Source organism: Pelodiscus sinensis, chromosome 20 (genome assembly GCF_052426305.1).
Source record: "Pelodiscus sinensis isolate ZL-2025 chromosome 20, ASM5242630v1, whole genome shotgun sequence".
In the NCBI taxonomy this organism is placed as follows: Eukaryota; Metazoa; Chordata; order Testudines; family Trionychidae; genus Pelodiscus; species Pelodiscus sinensis.
The window spans coordinates 18,692,007-18,713,863 of record NC_143071.1 but is presented as its reverse complement, the minus strand read 5'-3'; the positions used below and the strand labels follow the sequence as shown (position 1 = coordinate 18,713,863).

General features: G+C 46.0%; 1 protein-coding gene across 2 annotated transcripts in view; it reads right to left on the bottom strand.

Annotated features, from left to right (window-relative positions):
• Positions 1–21,857, bottom strand: part of TMEM94 (transmembrane protein 94) — a 115,372-nt gene that overhangs the window by 47,404 nt on the left and 46,111 nt on the right. For both annotated transcript variants that reach the window (XM_075903686.2, XM_075903685.2), the window contains 4 exons: positions 5,393–5,512; positions 2,666–2,793; positions 1,885–2,021; positions 949–1,151 (listed from right to left, as the gene is read on the bottom strand). In XM_075903686.2, the coding sequence (XP_075759801.1) occupies positions 949–1,151; positions 1,885–2,021; positions 2,666–2,793; positions 5,393–5,512 (588 nt within the window). The remainder of the gene's footprint in view (positions 1–948; positions 1,152–1,884; positions 2,022–2,665; positions 2,794–5,392; positions 5,513–21,857) is intronic.

The window sequence follows — 21,857 nt, the reverse complement described above, 5'->3', positions numbered from 1 at the left end:
AAGATCTGATCAGCCAATAATTACACCACACATGAGCTAATATATTGTCCAGGTAACATTCCCACCAGCAGTGACCCCTCCTCATCTTCTCAGAGTCCCTGAAATTATTCTGCAATCAGATGGAGACATGCATAGACTCTCAGATTTCAAGGTCAGAAGGGACCACCATGATCAAGCATGATTTTATAACAAATAAGTCTAGATAAGAGATCACTTGCTGTCCTGCAGTGATAATCTAAACATTTTCCCCTGCTTTCTCAGTCAATTTCTTCCTTAGCTTGTAGTTCCAGGCTTCTTAGGCAGTTCATCCATTTTCCTCCATGTATCCTGTAGAACTCTCTTACATTACTAGAGAGCAGAAAACCCATTATTTCTCCATATGAAAGGCAGAGGGGAGTCTCTTTTATCAGAATGGTATAATTCTACACTAGGACTATGTGGAAATACCATGTTGGGAGTTCTAGCTACAAAGAGAATGCAATGAATTCACTGCAAGGAATAGAAAGGAGTATTTTGCACACAGGTTCATTTAAGATCTTCAGAGATGGTGATTTTCTGACTAAAACCCATCTTCTGGCAAAACACACCACCCAAGGTTTGAAAATGGGAAGGTGTCTTATTGAATTATCTATTCAGCTGGGACTAATACAGCTATGATCAGAAGCACAATACACCCCTTTCCTGTCCTGCAGAAGATACAAAACATGATGCTTCTGCATCATTTGTGCAACTAAGTTGTTGAGGTTTTGGGGTTGATGGGAGAGCTGTTTAAATAAAGCACTTCTGGCTGCATAAATGAAGCACAAGGTAAATCTCTTAAGGGTTCCTAAGGCAGGAAAAGATCAAACACACAATGAGAAAAGTGCATGCTCTGGGAACAGGTCACCAACAAGATCCTCCCAGGAAACAATTTTTCATCATGGCACAGAAAGGACACAAGTGAGTTACCTTAATCCCTCTCAGAGACGCAAAAGACTCCTGCCCTGGTCTCAGAGCAATAACATCTCCCTCTACTAACAGGCTGACGGGTAGGTTTACAAGATGACCATCCCTGTAGGCCCAGTGGAGTGACCAGGATGGGGCGAAAGGCATGTGAAGGTCTGGGTACATGGAGTCTGGCCACTTTGGCTCTTTGCCATTTTCTAGGGTATCTGAAAGTACAGAGAACAGGAAAGAGTGAGGAAGATTCCAATTGGAGAAGGCCTGGTGATCCCATAAGCATTTACGTTCCATAGAGAGATCTCTCCAGTGCTAATCCCACACAGTCCTTATGATCTCCCGCCATTTCCTTTCCCCCATAGCAGATGCGGGAGGTCCCCCATATCCTCCTGTGCTGTACTCAGAGCCAATTCACATCATAAACCAAACACCAGGTAATGCTGACATGAACCTCGGCAAGAGAAAGGCCAAGGGGATGTCCCAGAGGGCCCCAGGCTGAAAAGGGTAACTCCAATTCCCGTCAGGTAGAGGCTCCCCAGGTTTGCTGCCCAAATTGGGAGGGTGCTTACTTACAGCCGTCCCCATGCACCTGTCTCTTGCTGAAAGGGTGCTGCCCGTACGCACTCCTTTTTGTTTGCTTGCCGGAAGGCAGATATTTTTATGAGATGCTCAAAGTCTGACTTACTCCAGCACATCAACATAATGGTCATTTACCTTACAGAGTTAAAGGTTCAAAGCACGATAGTAGCTCAGCACATCCCGTCTAAAGAGGATAGTGCGCAAAGCATGTCTCCCAACAGCCTGCCTCTGTATGAGGTGGAGCAAGACAGGTAGTCTAAATACAAGTAATGGAGGCCTCAGGTTTGGAGAGAAATCTAAGAGAAGGGGAAGGTATTGAGCGCATGCATGGCAAATCAAATGGGAGACGGCAAATAGAGACCTCACCGTTTATCTTGTCAATGATAGTCCGGAGCCTCCTCTCAACCTCTCTGCGCTTCAGCCTCTCTTGTCGGCCAATCAAGAAGAGGTTCAGGAGGAGGAGGAGGAGAAGTGCCAAGGCATTCACAATCTCAGCACCTTGGCTTTGAGAGGCAAAAGGAAATAACCAAGTGGTGTCACGTGAGATATGCTACCCCATGCACAGATACACATGCGAACCCGCCTGGCCTTTTATTCTTTCCTACTATTGACTCAAGTAATAACATTATTCATTAAAAAAAATAAAGCAGAGTCATTAAGCCCAGGCTTTGTCTTTAGATCAATTCCACTAGAGAAGTTTGACAAGATCTGTTTTGATATCGAAACGTCCTTATCAAATGCAGCCAGGGAATGGCCAGATCCAAAGTGGCAGCTTTCGGCACTCTGCCATGAGGCACCCCAACCCCCAATTCACTTTCAGGATTCTCCCTCTCTATTCCCACACTCCATGACATCAGGGGATCTGGTAGCAAGGCACAAAAAGGAGCTTGTATGGTTCCCAAAGGGAAGTAAGCTCATTCTCTCTATCAGACCCTCTATGGGACTACTGAGAAGAGGCATTAATGAGCTCCCAAAGCAAGTCTGTCAGAGGTATGGTGAAGAGCCAATGAAGACACAATCTGGTCACGAGTGAACCCGGTGATTAGAAACAATTAGCGACCACAGTGATAAGACTGTTATATGCACAGCTGATACTATATAATACTACCCCAATCCCCCCTCCAATAGCAAAGGATGCTTTGCTGACCTCCCTTCTGGCTGGCTCCCGCAGCAGCACAACAGCAGCAGCACTGCTAGCAGCATCAGAGATGCACCCGGCCAATGGAAACAGGAACAACGGTTACCATGGTACAGGAAACTGCTCTTCCACACCTCCTACAAAGCAAGAGCAGCAGAGAGACTCAGTGTCAGCTAAATGCAGACAGATGCAGCCCTTTAAGAACAACATAATGGGAGGGGAGGGGGAGTTCACAAAACCACTGGGGAGTGAACATCATTTGCAAAAACCCTTAAAAAAGTAAAGAGCTTCCCACATCAGTGTTTGAGTGCTGGGCATTAACACAAAAGCAGTGGATCAAAAGAGGGATATTAAAAGCAGGGTTTTTTGTAAGCATGTCACTGCTGAAATTTTCAGCAGTTACACATTTCCACGCCGGGGAGAGGTGGCTCTGCAGGGTGCTGAAGCTGGTATGTGCAGGGAGCTAACTTAAAAACCTGCTCCCCCTTAAACCAAGGGTGGGCAATAATTTTTGACAGGGGAGGGCCACTCCAAGAGTTTGGAAAGTGGCTGAAGGCCACACTCTTCCATGGTATTAATGGAGGAGATGTGGGATCTGGGGGTGTAGATGGGAGCTTGGGATAAAGGACTGGGATGCAGGAGGGAGAATGGAGTCTGGGAGGGAGTTTGGGTGAAGGAGATGGTTGTGACCTAGGACAGGGAACTGGGGTGCAGGGTTTTGGGATGTGACCTAGGGTAGGAGGGGATTGTGATCTCAAGCAGGAGATGGGGTGCCAGATCCGGGAGGGGGTATGGGTGCACGTGGAGTGGCAGGGCAGGAGTGTGGAGCAGAGGGTTGGGCAAGGGAGGAGCTGAGGTGCCAAAGACAGGTTCTCACCAGGAGACTTAACAGCCTGCTTGCCTGCCTACAGAGCTAAAGGTTTGCAGAGCTTAAAATGTTTCTGCCTGCTCAGCCATGTGCTTGAGTGAGTGAGCAGGAGGGTTGTGCTTTGTGGCTGCCTATTATTCAAACAGGCAGCTCCCACTGGCCAGTGTCTGTCCAGAAACCAGACAATGGGACTGTGCTGGGGGCAGGAGCAGCATCTGAATCTCCCCCTCCTTCCCCTCGGATTCAAAGAGAAAGCGCCCCGCAGCCACATTTCCGAGCAGCATGTAGGGCTACGGGGCAAGCAGGGGAGCCTGCCTGGGGCTCCCACTACCTCCATGGACTAGATCTGGTGGCTTGGTGGGCTGTATTTCAGCCAGGCCTGCCATAAGCACTGGCTTCCACCTGCCCTAGCCTCCCCCCACGCCACACGTGAGAGGCAGCTGAGCAGGGGAGTGGGAGGACGTGTGTGTGTGTAACCAAGTTCCCGCACCCCGCCAGATTTTTTGTGAAAGTATCTGGCAACCTTAGCAATACCCTTGCACAATACAAATGCAGCTGTCCCAGGATGCCTCATTGTTGCTGATGCAGAGGGGAGAACAGACAGTTTTTAGATGTAATTATTACAAATAAGACTCCAGAACATTGTATTTAAATGTACAAGACACTCCAACTGTAGATGAGGTCCTCAGGAGAGTACATGAAGCCTCAGAGCCCCATCTGTTCTGAACAACCCCTTTGTGTGCAGTGAGACCACATTTTACATCTAGGTAAACCTCAATTTTACAAAGTTTTTAGGGGCCAGGAAGAAGGAAAAAGGCAGCCCCCATTCATCTTCGTAATGCAGGAAGAAGGGGCTAGAGGCTGACTAGGCAAAAGTTTCAGCTCTTAAGCACCTCTGGGATGAAATTAAAATTCTACATTCCACAACTGCAGAGCTATAAAGGAGCTACTATCTTGCATAGCTGCTAGCATTAGCCCCAAGGAGTTCAGGAGCTCTACAAATACAGATGCCAATGTAATTCACTTTCAGTGAACTCAGTTTTAGCTTAACAAGGGTTTGAAAAGCTTCGGGCTGCACCGTAGGTCTGCTGTGTGACCTATACGGGAAACTGATCTAATCCCCAATTTCCAAAGATTAGGGTTTTGAGTAGGAAAGTTAAATATAAGTTAATTGAATAGTCTGTTAACCTCATGAATTCTTATTGGTTAGTCGAATATTCTATAGTCCCCAAGGGTGGGGCTGGCAGCCAGCGCATTCTGGCCCCAATCCAGAGGCAGCAGCATGGGGTACCAGGCAGGAGCTGGTCTGTGAAGGGAGCCAGTTTAAAAACCAGCTCCCTTCATGGACCAGCTGCTTTTTGCTCCGCACTGCTCCTTCTGATACAGAGGAAGCAGTGCAGGGTGGCAGCAACCCCTGTCTGGTGGGGGGGCACTCAGCATGAGCCAGCACATGGCAGAACTGAGCTGGGCTGCCTGCCCACCTGGCTCCTAATACATTTTAAATGCAGAGCTGCAGCTGAAGTAGGTCCCAGACCCAGTGTAAGCCAGGATTGAGCCAGGCTGCTGGCCAGTCTGCTAAAAATGTACTGGCAGAAGGGGAGGTGGGGGAATGTGTGTAGTCTACAGCAGTAACCCATATGCTTTTTCTTATCAGTTAATTGGTTAATCAACTACACCAGGGGTTCTCAAACATTGTGATACCACAACCCCCCCCCACATTGCTCACGACCCCCCTCTAAGTTGCTCGTGACCCCTGGGGGGGGGGGCAGGACCCAGTTTGAAAAACACAGAATTACACTATTACAGCCCTAATTTTGAGAGAGAGACTGGGAAAGTCAAAGCCTAATGAGGGCTTTTTTCTGCCTCACCTTCCATGAAATCACCTTCTTCCTTTCCTTCCGATGCCCTTCCAGCAGTGCTGACAGCTGGTCTCTCAGGATAGTGAGGGCCTTCTTTGTGGTCAGGCCCAAACTTGAGGTCATCTCATCCTGAAGAGCAGAAAACAGTCTGTTTAGCACTTCACCATCATCTTTCTTGGCTTTTTCCTACTGGCCAAGCACTACATCCCCTAATGCTTTAGAATCGTCTGCATTGTTCTAACCCTCCATGAACTTTACACTGGCCTGCTGGAATAAAAAACCTAGATGATTGCAGGCAAGGGACATGCTGCCTATCCATCTAAATTCTAAAGGCTCAATCACAGCAGAACTGAGAGACAACAACCAGAAGACATAAGTGTCTCTGGATGGCAGAGATTAGGAATGTTACAAAGGGATGTGTGAACTGATATCACTTTTGTTAGGGATCCAAGGTGACTTGCCAAGAGCAGGTTATGAATGGATCTCCTAGAAGCTATCCAAGAGAAAGGCTGCCTGCCTACAGGGATAAAAATGGGAGCACTGCATGTCACCCACTCCATTGTAGATCAGGTGGAATTGTCAGCACAAGTGTCAAGCTCTACTCATTGAATCCCAAATCTGAAACAAAAGCTAAAAACAAGCAGCACAAGATAGACAGTTATGCTGAAATTTTAATGATGCAGGATACATTTTTTGTCTTTTAATGTTTCCTTTTTAATCGTGTATTTATTTAGGAAGCTTAAAAAACTTTACTAATTACTAATCCTTGGCATATAAATATCAGGAACAAAATCATTACAACATTTAGCTTTTGGTCAATGAGACATTATGCAGGAATTACATTATATAGTCATCAGATCTGTCTATTTCATATGTTACCATATTACAGAGTGAGCAATTTCGAGTGATTTTATTAAATTAAGTGAAATCTCTATACACATATTTCACAGACATGGGGTCACTATCAAATGTTAATATTTTTTAAAGTATGTTAGTTTTTTTGTGGATGAATATACCTCGCATATCGAATAAAAGGTAACAAAAAATCCAAGTATGTTTCTGCCTTCTATCTATTCATACATGATTGGTATGTTAATTTTTCCATAATCTCAGTTAAAAAAATCATTTCTTGCTGGCTGGGCTATTTTTCTTTTTCCAGCGACAGGCTACCAGCTACCAACAGCTGAGCATCTATTAGGAGATGAGAGATCAATTCTTCATTTCCCTCCTGTGTGACCATTTCTGCTAGGAAGCCCTAGAAGAATTACCAAGGGATCATTTGGTAATGCATATACATCAATTTGTGATATTAGCTTACAGAGCACATCCCGCTACTCTAATGACTGGAGATGTCCACCATATATGCATAAAATCTCCTCTTTCACCACAATTTCTCCGCACTTTATTCCCATTCAATCTCTATATATTTTAACACAAAAAGTGAAAAGTACTGTACTGTACCTTTGAAATAGTACCTTAAAGAAATTTTCTTTTATTGTGCTACAGACTGAGGTTGCTAGTCCTTTTTTCTAGATCAAACCCAGCTCTTCTAGGATAATCTGACTAGCCTCATCCTATTCTATTGCTCTCCCTAGCTTTGAAACTCTCTTGTTCATAATTTGAGTTAAGATCTAGATTATTTGTAATGGGTATCAATGACAAGGGAAAAGAAATATCTTATCTGTAGTCTATCCAAAATACAGAGTAGCCTTGCCTAAAGGATGTGTGTAAATTTCTGAAGGATGAGATTTTTATTAGTCTACAGTAGTTTAGCAACATTCTCACTGCCACAGTTACTTTGTTTAACAAAGACCCTGTGTTTGGCACCCAAATTCACTACAACTTGGAGCTGGCTGGAGGAGTAATACCATAGAATTTTTGGAATAGCTAATCCATCCTGTTAATGGGCCTGTATGGAGTATCTACACTCCCTCATGATCTTTCCTTAGCCATAAAAATGTTAGCATCCTCTTTTTTCCCCACTAGAATTATTTTGGAAACAAGAAAGATATCCTTTGCAAAATGCTCATTTTGGCTGCTGCTATACCCCCTCTTCCCCAAGAAAGTGCATACTTTGCTCAACACCAAGATCTTTGTTCATTTCCCAAAGTAAGCGTTTGACACTATATCATGGCACTCTCCTATGTTGGTAAGATTTGAATTCCCAGGTAGCTTATAGAATTTGTTGCATGTTTGCACCCAAATGTTTTCTGGAATAGACACTTTTCAGATTTTGACATTTAATATTTGGCATAATTTACTATAAATCAGAACACTTTCCCACCAAAGTTCTAGATTCCTTTGGAACCTAATTTTAGAGAAATATTTAGTTTAGTTAAAAATAGTACTACACTATCTGCGTAGGACACTGCTTTCTGATGTGATCCTGCAAGTTTTATTCCTTTGATGGATTAATTGTTCCTTATCTGTACTAAAGGTTCCATGCCCAGTGTAAAAAGTGAAGGAGAAATGGATATCCCCATCTAGTCCCTCTCTGTAATTCAAAACAGTGGATATTTAACACTATAAACTCAAACATCTGCTTTTGGGCTGGTGCAAAATGCAGTTATCCATTTAGGGAACTGGAGGCCAAAGTCCACAGGATAGGGTTTGAAATAGAAAGTCCCACGCTATTCTATTAAAGGTTTTCTCTTCATCTAATGACAATAAAAGAAATTGGTCCTCTCTTAATACCATCTAATATTAGTCTGTCGTTAATGAATTCATCATTGATCTAGGTTAATATAAGCTGAGAGCAGAGACTATAATCTTGATGCCATAATTCAACAAGGATTTGAGACTAAAGGAAATGCTTAAGATGAGCTCATTTTCATCTTTGGGAAGAATAACCACAGTAGTTTTTTCACAGGTTGCAGAAGTTCCTCCTGTAACAGAAATGCTTGGAGGTACCTGTCAAGGGACCCATAAATACCTCTTTAAATACCTCGTAAAATTCATCTGAAAAGCCAGCAGGTCCCTAAGTTTTATCACTTTCTATATTTGATATTGCCACTAAGATTTCTTCTTTTTTTATATAAAGTATGTTTAAAAATTATGCTTATCTTTGGCAAGCCTGTTAATTTTAAAAAATGGAATTAACTTCAGTTCATGGAGTATCTGAGGTATAGAGATTTTCATAACGAGAAGCAAAAGTAGCATCTATTTTAGTAGGATGCAGAACTGTCTGCTTGTTCCTAACTGGTGGAATAATACATTGTTCTTGAATTCCTTTAAGCTATTACTTTTATTTCTTTTTTCATAAAACTTCTGCTTTGTATATTAAGGGCTTTTTACAACAGCATCCATCATTGGGACTGGTCCTGCCTAGAGCAGGGGACTGGACTTGATAACCTTCTGAGGTCTCTTCCAGCTCTATGGTTCTATAATTAACATATTCCGTTTCCTCCTAATATTTCGTTAATCGTGCTGGGTGTTTTGAACCTGTGTTTTTATGAATATTTTGAAACCTATCTTCTGTTCTAAGTTCTATTTTTTTCTTGAGTTTTCTTTTTTCAGGTGAGAGGCTCTGCTCATCAACTGGCCCCTCAACAATGCTTTCCTAGAGAAAGCCGCTCTTTATATTGTTCATATCTGAAAGTATTGAACAATGTCCTTTTTAAATTTCTGCAACCAAATCTTTTCCTTGGAGAAAAAAAGCAGTTCATTTAAAAAAAAATTATCCCTGGGACCCATCCCAAATACTAAGTATCGTTTCACTAGTACACAATATGACCATGGTAATGCTGCCAATTTCTGCAGATCCTATCTGCCTCATTAAGGATTTACAGATTAACATTACATCTATTCTAGTACATAACTGATGAGGGTGCAAATAAAATGTGCAATCTTCCCACTGGGCTCAGTTCTCTCCAACAAAATGACAAATTGCGCTGTTGGCACAAAGAGGTCGATGCTGCTCCCACTTCCCAATCCGCCTGGTCTTTTCAATCAGATTTGTCCCCGGCAGGAATCGATGTGCAGCTGAAGTCTCCTCCCCAAAGTATTGCAGTATTTTAAAGAAGGCCATAAAATATTTTTCCTTTTGGTTGGGGGCATACACTGAGCCCATCATTATTAATTATCCAGCAACTGTGTCCTTCAGCAATCTAAATCGTCCTCCTTCTCCTTACATTGTACTTTAACTTGAAAAGGTATGTTTGTCAAATTTTATGTCCATTCCTCTTTTCTTTAGCTGAAAAGAGAGAATTTCTAATGAAACCAAGTACATCTTTCATGCCCCTGATTTGCCCCTTCTCCACCTTCCAGTTTCCACCCCTCTTTTCCAGTCTCCTTAATTTAAATACACAGTAAACCAACATGTAAAACATTCTCAAAATAACTATGCTTTGCTGAGCCTAAACCTTTGTACTCTTAACAAGAACACCTGGACTATTGCTCTGCCAACAAAAAGAGGAACATTCTCCGCCTATGGCACTGGGTCCCTCCGTCCCCATATTTAGGGATAGATTACCATTTCATTATTTTGAGTTACAAGGACCATTTACACAGAACCTCTAAAGGCTCCTCCTCATTCTTACTCTTTTCTCCCTCCTTTCTTTGGATTTCACTCCCTATCTTCCTCCCTACCTACTTTCCCTCTTATTGACCTTTATTTTCTCTACATTTTAAAATGCAGTACACAGTTGTTACCAATCACCCCAATTAAAGTAAATTTCATACTATTTTCTTTATAGCATTCCTATAGTTACGGTCCATTCCTGGTTACTTCCACAATATCCCATCTGGTTAGTCATTTCTCTTGTTCAGCTTCACTTCTGCCATTTCCAACATGCTCTCTAGAGTCTTCTGTCCCTGTCATCTTTTTCTTGTGTTTTAGTGTTTCCTAGTAATTTCTTTAGTAGTTTATTTGTAGGTACTACCTCTGGAGAAACTTTGTATACATCTGAGATATGGATTTCTATCCCAAGAAACTACAGTGTATTTTTCACTATTTGGAGATACTGAATGTACAATACAAATTTTGGAAGCTGAAGGAGAGTTTAAATGGGAATCCCCATGAGTAGTGAAAAATCTGCTCTTCTGAGTAATTGTAATTTCCTTCAGTTCTCTTCTCTTTTGTTAAAGTTAGGGCAAAGAGGTCATAGAAAAATTGCAGCTTGTAGTCTTTGAGTATGAGCTCTGAATCACTATGGTTTTTCCTCTATTTTTTTCTACTAATATTCATGACATTTCACACAGTTAAGTCTCTGGATTTATAAGCCCAAGGGCAGGGAGAGCAGGCTCCTATGTGCTGTCTCTACTTTTTCACCTTTCAAAGAGCTCAGATGTAACATGAAACAGAACTGGATGGGCTCCTTCCAAATTGTCAGAGTTCCTTAATTCTGATTTTCTCCCCTCTCAATAGGCTTGCCAGATGCCTTCACCAGCAGACAAAAGTTGTTGAGAAAAAAAAAAACAGGAGAACAAAAAAAAGGTCGCTGCGCCTTTAAGGAAGAATGTCCCTGCCCGCCTTCCATCCAAGAAAAACAGAAAACACTTAAGATTTTACATGTCCAGTATTTTCTGGTTTTGGGGTTTTTTTTGTTTTTTTTTTTTTAATTGGACAGGGGCCAGAAATAACCAACTATCCAGGCGAAAACCAGACACCTGGCAACCCTACTTCTCAATTTTCTCTATGTAGTCCCCTTACTAAAGGAGCCTCTGCCTTTTACTGGAAGGATTCTTGGTGCTGCAATCTAGCCTTAGAGACTACAGCTCCCATGAGTCCTTGGGAAAAAAAGTGGGAACAGTGACTCTTCCAGGCATGGAGAGAGAATGAATGAGGCTAGTCTCCATTTTGGAGAGAAGAGCCAGGCTGCTGGTGGGGAGCCTTTTTGCAGTCCAGGAGCTGTCGTGTTGCAGCTAGAGCCTGTTCCCGAGAGCCTGCTGGAGGCTTGCAGTTAGCTGGCTGCTTCACAGGCTGTTGATTGTCCCTAGAGGGGAGAGACTCTGGCTGTGCCTGTGGCTGGGAAGAGCCTACATAAACCTGCACAGGAGGTAACTGTGAGTAACTGGGCTGTTTGGAAAAGTGCTGCCTGGAACAGAGCACAGAAGACAAACTGACTCTGAGTTCAATGACAGCCAAAGTGATCTGCCCAGGGAACCAGGGCTGCTGGCATTTGGTGGAGCCTGCTCCAGTGGCAGAAGGATTTTGTAGCTGGCTGCCTGCTTGGACTGACACACGAAGAACCTGCACAGTGCTGTCTCCACTCCAGCTGCAGATCTTCAAGTGCACCCATACAAGCAAGTGTCTGGAACTCTGAATCCAGAGGAGTGCACACTGGGGTGGGATTAATGGTGGCAATCTAAATGCCAGATACATACATTTCCTTTCTTTCTGTGTACTTTGTTAACTGATTTTATTCACTTTTGATCTGTTAAACCCTGTTTCTTTAAATTAAGTAAAGGTGTGAATTCTAATTTAATCAATTATATGTATATTATTTATAATTGTTGTCTTGAAGTTAGATCCAAATTATTACTGGAATAATTTTATTTCTGGAGGCTCCCAAGACACACCATTAAGTGTGTACAGGACCAGCCAGGAGGCACCACAATTTCATATTCTTTAGGAACAAGGGACTGCAGAAAGGGGGCAGACAGGGAATCTCCAACTACACATCACCAATACTGGGGTACTCAGGATCTCCTTTTATGTTAAAAACATCAAGCTCCTGGGCACACATGAGAGTGACCTGCTACCAAGTAATCCAGGGAGGAAAAAGGGAGTTACATCTATCGTCTGATTTCAGCTCCCTCAGTGCCACGCAACAGTGTTTCCCTCTCATTTTCTAGCATGACTTGCTCTTCCAATTTAGCAACTTCCTTCTTGACAGCAAGAAGTACAGGCAGTCCCCGGGTTACGTACAAGATAGGGACTGTAGGTTTGTTCTTAAGTTGAATCTGTATGTAAGTCGGAACTGGCGTCCAGATTCAGCCGCTGCTGAAACTGACCGCCAGTTCTGACTTACATACAGAATCAACTTAAGAACCCCAGGCGTCCCCAAGTCAGCTGCTGCTGAAACTGATCAGCGCTGATTCCAGGAAGCCCGGGGCAGAGCAACTCTGCCTCGGGCTTCCTGTAGTCAGCGCTGGTCAGTTTCAGCAGCGGCTGACTTGGGGACGCCTGGGGCAGAGCAGCTAGGGTGCTGCTGGGTTGCTCCAGTAGCACCGCTCCTCGGCGCTACACGAACGGGGCTCTCTCGCCCTGGAGCTCGCAGGCAGTGGGACCGCCCAGAGCGCAGCGGTCCCGGCCCGTCAACCTCCGGGGCGAGAAAAGCTGCTCCGGATGCCTCCGGTCTGCTGGGGACCGTCTCCAGCAGACCAGGGACACCGGGAGCAAAGCCGGGGAGGCGGAGGGGTCCCACGCCTCTGAGGCTTTGCTCTAGCAAAGCCTCAGAGACGCGGGACCCCTCCGCCTCCCCGGCTTTGCTCCCGGTGTCCCTGGTCTGCTGGAGACGGTCCCCAGCAGACCAGAAGCACCGGGAGCAAAGCGGCAGCGGCGGCGGAGTCCCGCGCCTCTGAGGCTTTACTCCGCCGCCGCTGCCGCTTTGCTCCCGGTGCCTCTGGTCTGCTGGGGACCGTCTCCAGCAGACCAGGGACATCTGGAGCAAAGCCAGGAGGCAGAAGGGTCCTGCGCCTCTGAGGCTTTGCCAGAGCAAAGCCTCAGAGGCACAGCACCCCACCGCCGCTGCGGCTTTCCTCCCCGTGTCCCTGGTCTGCTGGAGGGGGGGGGCGCAGCTAGTGGGCCCCCCCCAGCATACCAGGGAGCCATGGAGCAAAGCCCCGGGCCTGTGGTAGAGCAGGTGGGGCGCTGCCGGTTGGTCCCACAGCACCGCTCCTTGGCGCTACTGGACCAACCCGGCAGCACCCCAGCTGCTCTGCCCCCGGAGTCCTGATTCAGCCGCTGCTGATCAATTTCAGCAGCGGCTGAATCAGGACACCTGGGGCAGAGCAGCTGGGGTGCTGCTGGGTTGGTCCAGTAGCGCCGAGGAGCAGCAGCGCTACTGGACCAACCCAGCAGCACCCCAGCTGCTCTGCCCCAGGCGTCCCCAAGTCAGCCGCTGCTGAAACTGACCAGTGGCTGACTACAGGAAGCCCCTGCCCCCGGGCTTCCTGGAAGCAGCAGCTGACTTGGGGATGCCTGGGGTTCTTAAGTTGAATCTGTATTTAAGTCAGAACTTGCATCCAGATTCAGCCGTTGTTGAAACTGATCAGTTTCAGCACCGGCTGAATCTGGACGCCAGTTCCGACTTACATACAGATTGAACTTAACAAACCAACAGTCCCTATCTTGTACGTAACCTGGGGACTGCCTGTATCTTAATTCGACCGTACCCCTGTATGTAGACATACCCTCTACACTGCGACCTACACACACTCCTCTTAGTGAAGTATCTTTTTAAATGTTCAGAATTTCTTGGGAAATTTAGCTTCAAATTCTGTGCTCTGATTTTTTTTTTCCTTTTTGGGGGACTTTTTTGTTTGTTTTTCTTTTGTTTTCTGCAGGAGTTTGGGCTGTGGGGTGCCAAGGGAGGCAGAATGATTTGCTATTGCTGTAGAATCTCAGTTACGGACACCTTGGAAATGGAAGTTGTCTAAAATGATTGTAACTCTGAACAAAGCACCCAGTTTGGGCTCCAGATCCGGCAGCTGACACTCCACTACAGCAGCGTGTCTTGTGTGTAAGTAAATATTGGGAGGAAGGTGGGGGGGGGGGGAAGGAGGATGAAAGTGAAAGCAGACCCCAGTGCTCCCCCTGCTTTGCTGCCTCCAGCTCCCAGCCCCAGTCTCCTCATCTTTTAGCGGTAAGTGGCTGCCCATGAATTATTGGGGGGCACAGGCAGCCCAAATGTGCCTACCTGGGATTTCTATTCCAAAGCTCCACTGTATTTCATTTGGTCTGTTAAGTAATAGTTTTATATCCCTTTTTGGTTAAGATACATTTTAAGATACAACAGAGGCACAGTACAGTAATTTCCTCATTCGTGTTTGTGTGCATACACGTGAGAGTGAGTGCCTGCTGCTACCACCACCTGAATGGTTACTTTTGGTTTCACATGGTGTCTGGTTGGCCATTCTGTCATAACTCTCATTTACGTATCTTTGAGGCTCTGTCTCCTGCATTCCCTCAAAGTTCAGGCTTTGGCCAGCCATGTTATTCTATCCCTGCAGGTCAGCCCAGGATAAAGAGTTGCAAAGTTCGGATAGAAGCAGGTTACAGTGACAAGGTGGGGCTGCCAACCTTCTACTCACAAAAACAGAACACCCTTGCCCCATCCCTTCCCTGAGGCACCAACCTGCCCTACTCCTTCTCTGAGGCACTGCCCCTCTTCCAAGACCTTACCCCTTTCCTAGGGATGTAAGCGACTAGTTGACTATCCAATAAACATACTTATCGGATAGTCTACTAGTGACTCGACTAGTTGCTCCCCCCCCCCCTCGCTTGCTGCCTCCAGAGACAGGCAGCAAGGGTAGGGAGCAGGAGCTAGTGCTGGAGCGAAGGGGGAGCTGGCTTAAAAATGTGAGGAGCTCTCTGGCTGCATCTAGAAGTCTGAGGAGGGCACATCACTATTTCAGGAAACCTGCCTTAGCCTCACTATGCTGCCAACTATACTTTTAATGGTTTGATTAGTGATGCTGACCGGAGCCACTAAGATCCCTTTTTCACCAGGCATTCCAACTGAAAAATCAGACACTTGGTAACCCTAGTTACAGAAAGCAGCTACTGAAAGAACATACAAGTGGCCATTTTATTACCATAATAGAAGTCACGTTACTATAAGCCTACTTACTTTCACATTCCAATACTGGGTCACGGTTAGGCCTTAAATAATCCCTGTCTGTTTTTATGCATATTCTGGGCAGTGGGTTTATAAAACGCTGCTGGATCAGAATACAACTAGGCCCTTGTGGCTTGACAAATAACCACCTCTGTTGAGCTGGAAAATTGAACAGGCAGTTTCAGATGAGATCATGAAGTTAGTACCAAAAAGGGATATAAAACTATTACTTAACAGACAAAATGAAATACAGTGGAGCTTTGGAATAGAAATCCCAGCTGGAGCACTTATAGCAGAGTAGATGCAAACACATTAGTGGTACTGACCTATGTCACGGAACATGGGATATCACTCACCCTGAAAAAGCTTGCGTGAACTTCGCTGCTTAACCAAAGTGAAGGCCTATTGTAACCCTAGCCAGAACCTGACCCAAGGCAGGCAAGCACCATGCAAGCCTCCTACTCCCACCTTGCATGCTGACACTGCTCTGCCAATGCAGCTCAATCAAGAGCTGCAGCTTCTCCTGCTACTGCAGTTGCAGACTCCTCAGATAGCTGTGCCAATGCAGTTCAGTCTCGACCACACCTCCTATTCCAGACCTGCACACTAACAGAGCTCTGCAAGTGCACCTAAGTTCTGACCTTGCTATTCCAGATCTGGACAGGACAGTGATGTGCATGAACATCTGCAGGAAACTAAGCCAGGACTATTAAACTGACTTTCACTGGTGATGCAAACCAGAATTTGATCTGGGTTTCTAATCCGAGCCACACTCTAGAATCCTCCCGCCAAGCCTCTTCTCTGCTCTCATTTAGAAGATGAAGTTACAAAGCACTCTGCAGCAAACATGAAACGCTATAAGCATAGATTTCTTGCTAGGCAGAGACTGGGATACTGCCTGAATTGCAGCTCTGACAGAACTAAAAATAATTCTACTATAATTCTAATGCTCTGTGTCAGTTATAGGATCAGAGGAAACTGTTCTGTTTCTCTCTTGGAGGAGGACCAGGTAACATCAATACAGAGCTAAATATAGGAGTCTGACAAAGATGCTCAGAGGGGAAGAGGGCAGGCAATTTAGCTGGCAATACATATGCCACTGTGCTACTGGAATGCTATATACAGGAGTGACCAAGGATGAGGCATAGGGGACACTAAGCTTTCCTTCTTTCCATTCCAAGGGATTGTTTGGAGTATAGCAATGCACCCACAAAGAAGGTTCCTCATCCACCCAGTCACAGCATAAAAACTAATAGCAGCAACCCCTCTACTACACAAAATAAAAGCCAGATTCCAATAGATATACTAGCAGGCTATGGAGGGAACGAGAGACTGGAGTGTGGTAGGACTGTACTCCGCACCAATGCCTAGTACAGACTAGGGATGTTAAATAGCAATTCGCTTAATAATCATGTAACTGCATCAAAATCTTAACAGTAGCACGATTATTTGATGGTCCCCAGGGGCAGGGCTGGCAGCCAGTGCACTCCGAGTTCCACTCCCAGGGAGCCTCCTGTCCTCCTACACTTACAGAGGTAGCAGTGTGGAGTGGCAGGCAGAAGCCAGTCTGATAGAGGCAGCAGCAGCACGAGGGGGGGACGTGACAAGTGGGTCCATGGAGCCAGGGAGCTGGCTTTTAAGCCGGCTCCATCCTTTCTCCCAGAGCACCAGCTCCTGCTTGCCACCTCTCTCCCACTGCCTCTGTGCCCAGTAAGTGCAGACTGCTGGCTGAAAGTCAGCTTCCCATGGGTACTGGCTCCCACCTGCCCCCGCTCACTGGCCATGCTGCTGCCTCTCTATCAATCAGAGGCAGTAGCATAGGGGTGAGAAGGGGAAGGCAGCGCCGCAGGAGCCAGTAATTGTGGGGAGCTGGCTTAAAAGATGGCTCCCCACGGGCACCAGATCTTGCATATCCTACACCCTTGCTGTCTCTGATACAGAGAAAGCAATGGGGTGGGGTTGTTGCGGGTAGTTAATAGGATTAACTGATAAGCCCAGGTTTATCTGTTAATCATGTAGTCAACTACAGAGTCATCCCTGGTACAGACACATGTTCCCTCTTCATTCTTTTGCCACACAGTCAGTTTACAAGAAGTGAAGGGTAGGTGTGCAAAAGTTGATTCTTGTGGAGGCTTAAGAAGATAATGAAGAGAAGTGGACAGGAGACTGGTAAGAGAGGAGAGGGATCATGAAACAAATATTACCGCATCTGATGGAGGTACCTAAAGCACCAAGTAAATAGCAAAGCATCTAACACACTACTAACACTACAAAGGCACATAAGCAGAGTGAGGGGGATTACTTGTAGATCAAGTCAAAGATTTCAGGTCAGTAACAGGGAAAGAAAGTCCAGGAATGAAGGGGACAAACTAGGAGAACCATCCTGAGTTCATGATAAGGACAGTTTTATGTTTTCATGGCCAAATCCATCACTGCACATTCCCATCCTTCTGCCCCATTCAGTAATCAGCATCTAAGGAGCCAGATTTCAAATGCACATTTACATTTTTCATATGGCACAATAGACAGCTTATCTGCTTCTCAGAGAAGGATCTTTTCAGCCTTTCATCACTCGCAGGTTTGCTTCCTTCCAGGAAACAGAGGGCTAAGACTCCACTGGTAAAAAAGCTAATGCACCAGTGAGATGGCTCCTCCAGTAACAGAAACTTCAAACACTTGCTTATTCAACTGCATCTTGGATACTAAGCTGCAGCCACATGGTTATAGAATCACAGAGTTGGAAGAGATCTCAGGAGATCATCAAGTGCAACCCTCTGCCCAAGGCAGAACCAATCCCAACTAAATCAACCCAGCCAGGGCTTTGTCAAGCCGAGACTTAAAAACCTCTAGGGATGGAGATTCTACCACCTCCGTAGGTAACCCATTCCAGTGCATCACCACCCTCCTAGGGAAATAGTTTTTCCTAATATCCAACCTAGACCTCTCCCACAGTAACTCGACTGCTCCTTGTTCTGCCATCTGTCACTACTGTGAACAGCCTCTTTCCATCCTCTTTGGAACCTCCCTCCAGGAAGTTGAAGGCTGCTATCAAATCCCCCCTCACTCTTCTCTTCTGAAGACTAAATAAATCCAAATGCCTCAGCCTCTCCTCATAGGTCATGCGCTCCAGCCCCCTAATCATTTTGGCTGCCCTCTGCTGGACTCTCTCAAATGCATCCACATCCTTTGTATAGTGGGGGGGGGGCAGAACTGGACAATACTCCAGGTGTGGCCTCACCAAAGCCGAATAAAGGGGAATAATCACTTCTTTAGATCTGTTGGCAATGCTCCTCCTAATGCACGCTAATATGCCATTAGCCTTCTTGGCTACAAGGGCACACTGTTGATTCATATCCAGCTTCCCATCCACTGTAATCCCCAGGTCCTTTTCTGCAGAACTGCTACTTAGCCATTCAGTCCCCAGCCTGTAACAATGCTTGGGATTCTTCTGTCCCAAGTGCAGGACTCTACACTTGTCCTTGTTGAACCCCATCAGATTTCTTTTGGCCCAATCCTCTAATCTGTCCAGGTCACTCCAGACCCTATCCCTGAGAACGTGGCCAACTGCTAAATATCCCTTCCATATATAGTAGAGGACACCATCTAAAGGGAGAGAAAAATGGATGCCAGGTCACAACAAAAGCAAATATGCATGCAACTTCGTTATCACAGTAGTTCTCAAGCAAGCTGGACAGGCAAAACAAGTAGGGTTCCGCAGGGATCAGTTCTGGATCTGGTTCTGTTCAGTCTTCACCAGTGATTTAGATAATGGCAAAGAGTACACTTCTAGGGTTTGCGAAAGATACCAAGCTGGGAGGGGTTGCAAGTGCTTTGGAAAATAGAATTAAAATTCAAAATGATCTTGATAAACTGGAGAAATGGTCTAAGGTAGATAGGATTAAATTCAATAAGAAGAAATGCATATTTAGGAAGAACAGTCGGTTGTATACGTACAAATGGGAAATAACTATGTAGGGGTATGTCTACACTAGTCACCCTAGTTCGAACTAGGGGGCTAATGTAGTCATTCAAACTTGCAAATGAAGCCTGGGATTTAAATATCCTGGGCTTTATTTGCATGTTCCCGGGCGCCGCCATTTTTAAATGCCCCGTAGTTCGAACTACCTGCCCGCGGCACGGGCTAGGTAGTTCGAATTAAAGCTCCTAATTCAAACTACCGTTACTCCTCATTGCAGGAGGAGTAACGGTAGTTCAAATTAGGAGCTTTAATTAGAACTACCTAGCCCATGCCCTGTGTAGCCGCGGGCAGGTAGTTCGAACTACGGGGCATTTAAAAATGGCGGCGCCCGGGAACATGCAAATAAAGCCAGGGATATTTAAATCCCGGGCTTCATTTGCAAGTTCGAATGACTACATTAGCCACCCTAGTTCGAACTAGGGTGGCAGTGTAGACATACCCTAGGAAGGAGTACTGTAGAAAGGGATCCTTGGGGTCATAATGGGCCATAACCCAAATAAGTCAGCAGTTGTAACACTCTGTTGCAAAAAAAGCAAACATAATTCTGGGATTTTTTTTTGCAGGAGTGCAGTAAGCAAGAAACAAGTAGTAATTCTTCTGCTCTACTCTGCAGCTAACCCCAGGGCTCCCTGCAGTACTTCCGCAGAACCTGGAGTCAGCTGGGGAGTCCCCAGCTGATCCCTGGCTCCGTGCAGCGCTGCAACTTTGAAATGCCAAGCGGAGCCAAGGATCAGCCGGGGGCTCCCTAGTTGATCCCAGGCTCCAGCTCGGCATTCAAAGCACGCAGAGCCTGGGGTCAGCTGGGGACTCCCCAGCTGATCCTGGGTTCCGCGGAAATGCCACATGGAACCCAGGATAAGCTGGAGAGTCCCCAGCTGATCCTGGTTTCCAGGGAATGTCAAGCTCCATATGGCATTTCAAAGCAGCAGCATAGCATGGAGCCCGGGGTCAGCGAGAGACTCTTGTACATTTCAAAGCTGGCATGCTGCATGCAGCCCGGGGCTAGCGGGAAGTCCCGCTGACTCTGGGCTCCATGCTGGTGCTTCCATTTGGAATGCACAAGAACCCTCAAAGCGTAAGCACCCTCGTGGAGTGCAGAGTCAGCAGGACTTCCCACTGGCCCTGCGCTGCAGGTTCGGCATTCCTCCTTGAAATGTACAAGATCCCCTGGGGAAGGAGGAATGAGTAAGTGCCTACTGACTAGTTGAGTAGTCGATGGAAATTCTATCAACTACTCGATTAGTAAATTAGTTGTTAGTTAACATCCTTACTTCCACTGGCACTTGGAGGCCCATACCTTGTACTAGTAGCTGAAAGCCTGAGTTGTTGTAACAGTATGGCAGTTGGATAAAGTAATCCACTATCTGTGCAGGCTCCCTCTTACAACCAATTAAACTGTGACATACAAATTAGCCATAGAGTAAGGTGGTGATTGGTTGAGTTAAGTCTAATATAACAATGGTCAAGGACTTTTGGCATGACATAGGTAGCTGCCTCACTATAGCTATACACCAAATTGATTTTTCCAGAATTCACATTTTCCATTAAAAACTCGTGGAGTGGAGAGCTCCTGAATAACTCTAGCTCTAATACACACAACCATTCAAAAGTGCATGAAAACAGTTCCAGGCACTACTTATTCTTCCACTTTTTACCATTATGATGCATATTTTATATACTTATTTTTAAAAAATACATCGTTAATCTAGGCAAGCAGAATTTTGCCCAGCTCACTGCATGTGTATGGACATATGCAAAGATGTTAAGACTCTCTCTCCAACATTTTTTTCTCTCTTCTCTGATAAGCGTAACCAAAAGGAAATGCTCGTTTATCTGCAATGAGAACAAAATCCATCAGCATTCCAGAACCATTACAGATTTACATGCCAACATGGCATGCTGAGAGCCATTGAACCAACACAAGCTGAACCTCCTAAATCCGAGACTCTCCAGTCAGGCAACATCTGTGGTTTGGCAGGACCACAGATGTTGCTGGACCAAAGAGCGCTGGCAGCTGGGAGTGGGAGCCAGTCAGGAACCCCAGCTTGGGCCGGCAGCAGCAGGGCCGGTCTCAGCCAAGGAGGGACTCCCATCCCCAAGGAGTCCCAGCTGGCCAGGGAAGCAGCTGGACTGGTGGGAGCCACATCCCCAGGGAGCCCCAGCCAACCAGGGCAGAAGTGGTGGCAGCAGCTGTGCCAGCAGGAGCCCTGTCCCCATGGAGCCCCAGCTGGATGGGGCAGAAGCAGCGGCAGCCAGACGATCCCGGCAGGGATGGTAACAGCAGGACTGGAGCCCATGCTTGGTGGCAGCCCTTGCCCTAGGGAGCCCTGGCTGGGCTGGCAACAACTGGAGCCTGGACCTGGGAGCAGTGGGGCCAGAGATCGGGGGCAGCAGAGCCACTAGCAAGAAGAGGCTTCAGACTGGAAGGCTGGTGGCCGGGAACCTCCCCTGGTCTGGCAAATTGACTCATTCAGGACCAGTCAGGTCCTGAGTGTGTGGGACCAGGAAAGTCTAACCTGTATGTATGTATTATATTCACCTTCCCATTTCCTTCTGCACATGTCCACCAACAACCCAATCCTGCAAGGTGCGAGATGTCTTCTTTCTTTCATGGGAAGCTGATGGCGCACAGTTCCTTGCAGGATCAGGTACTTAACTACAGATGTCTGTGTAAGTACCAACACATTTTAAAAGAGCGAGAAAGAGGAATAGA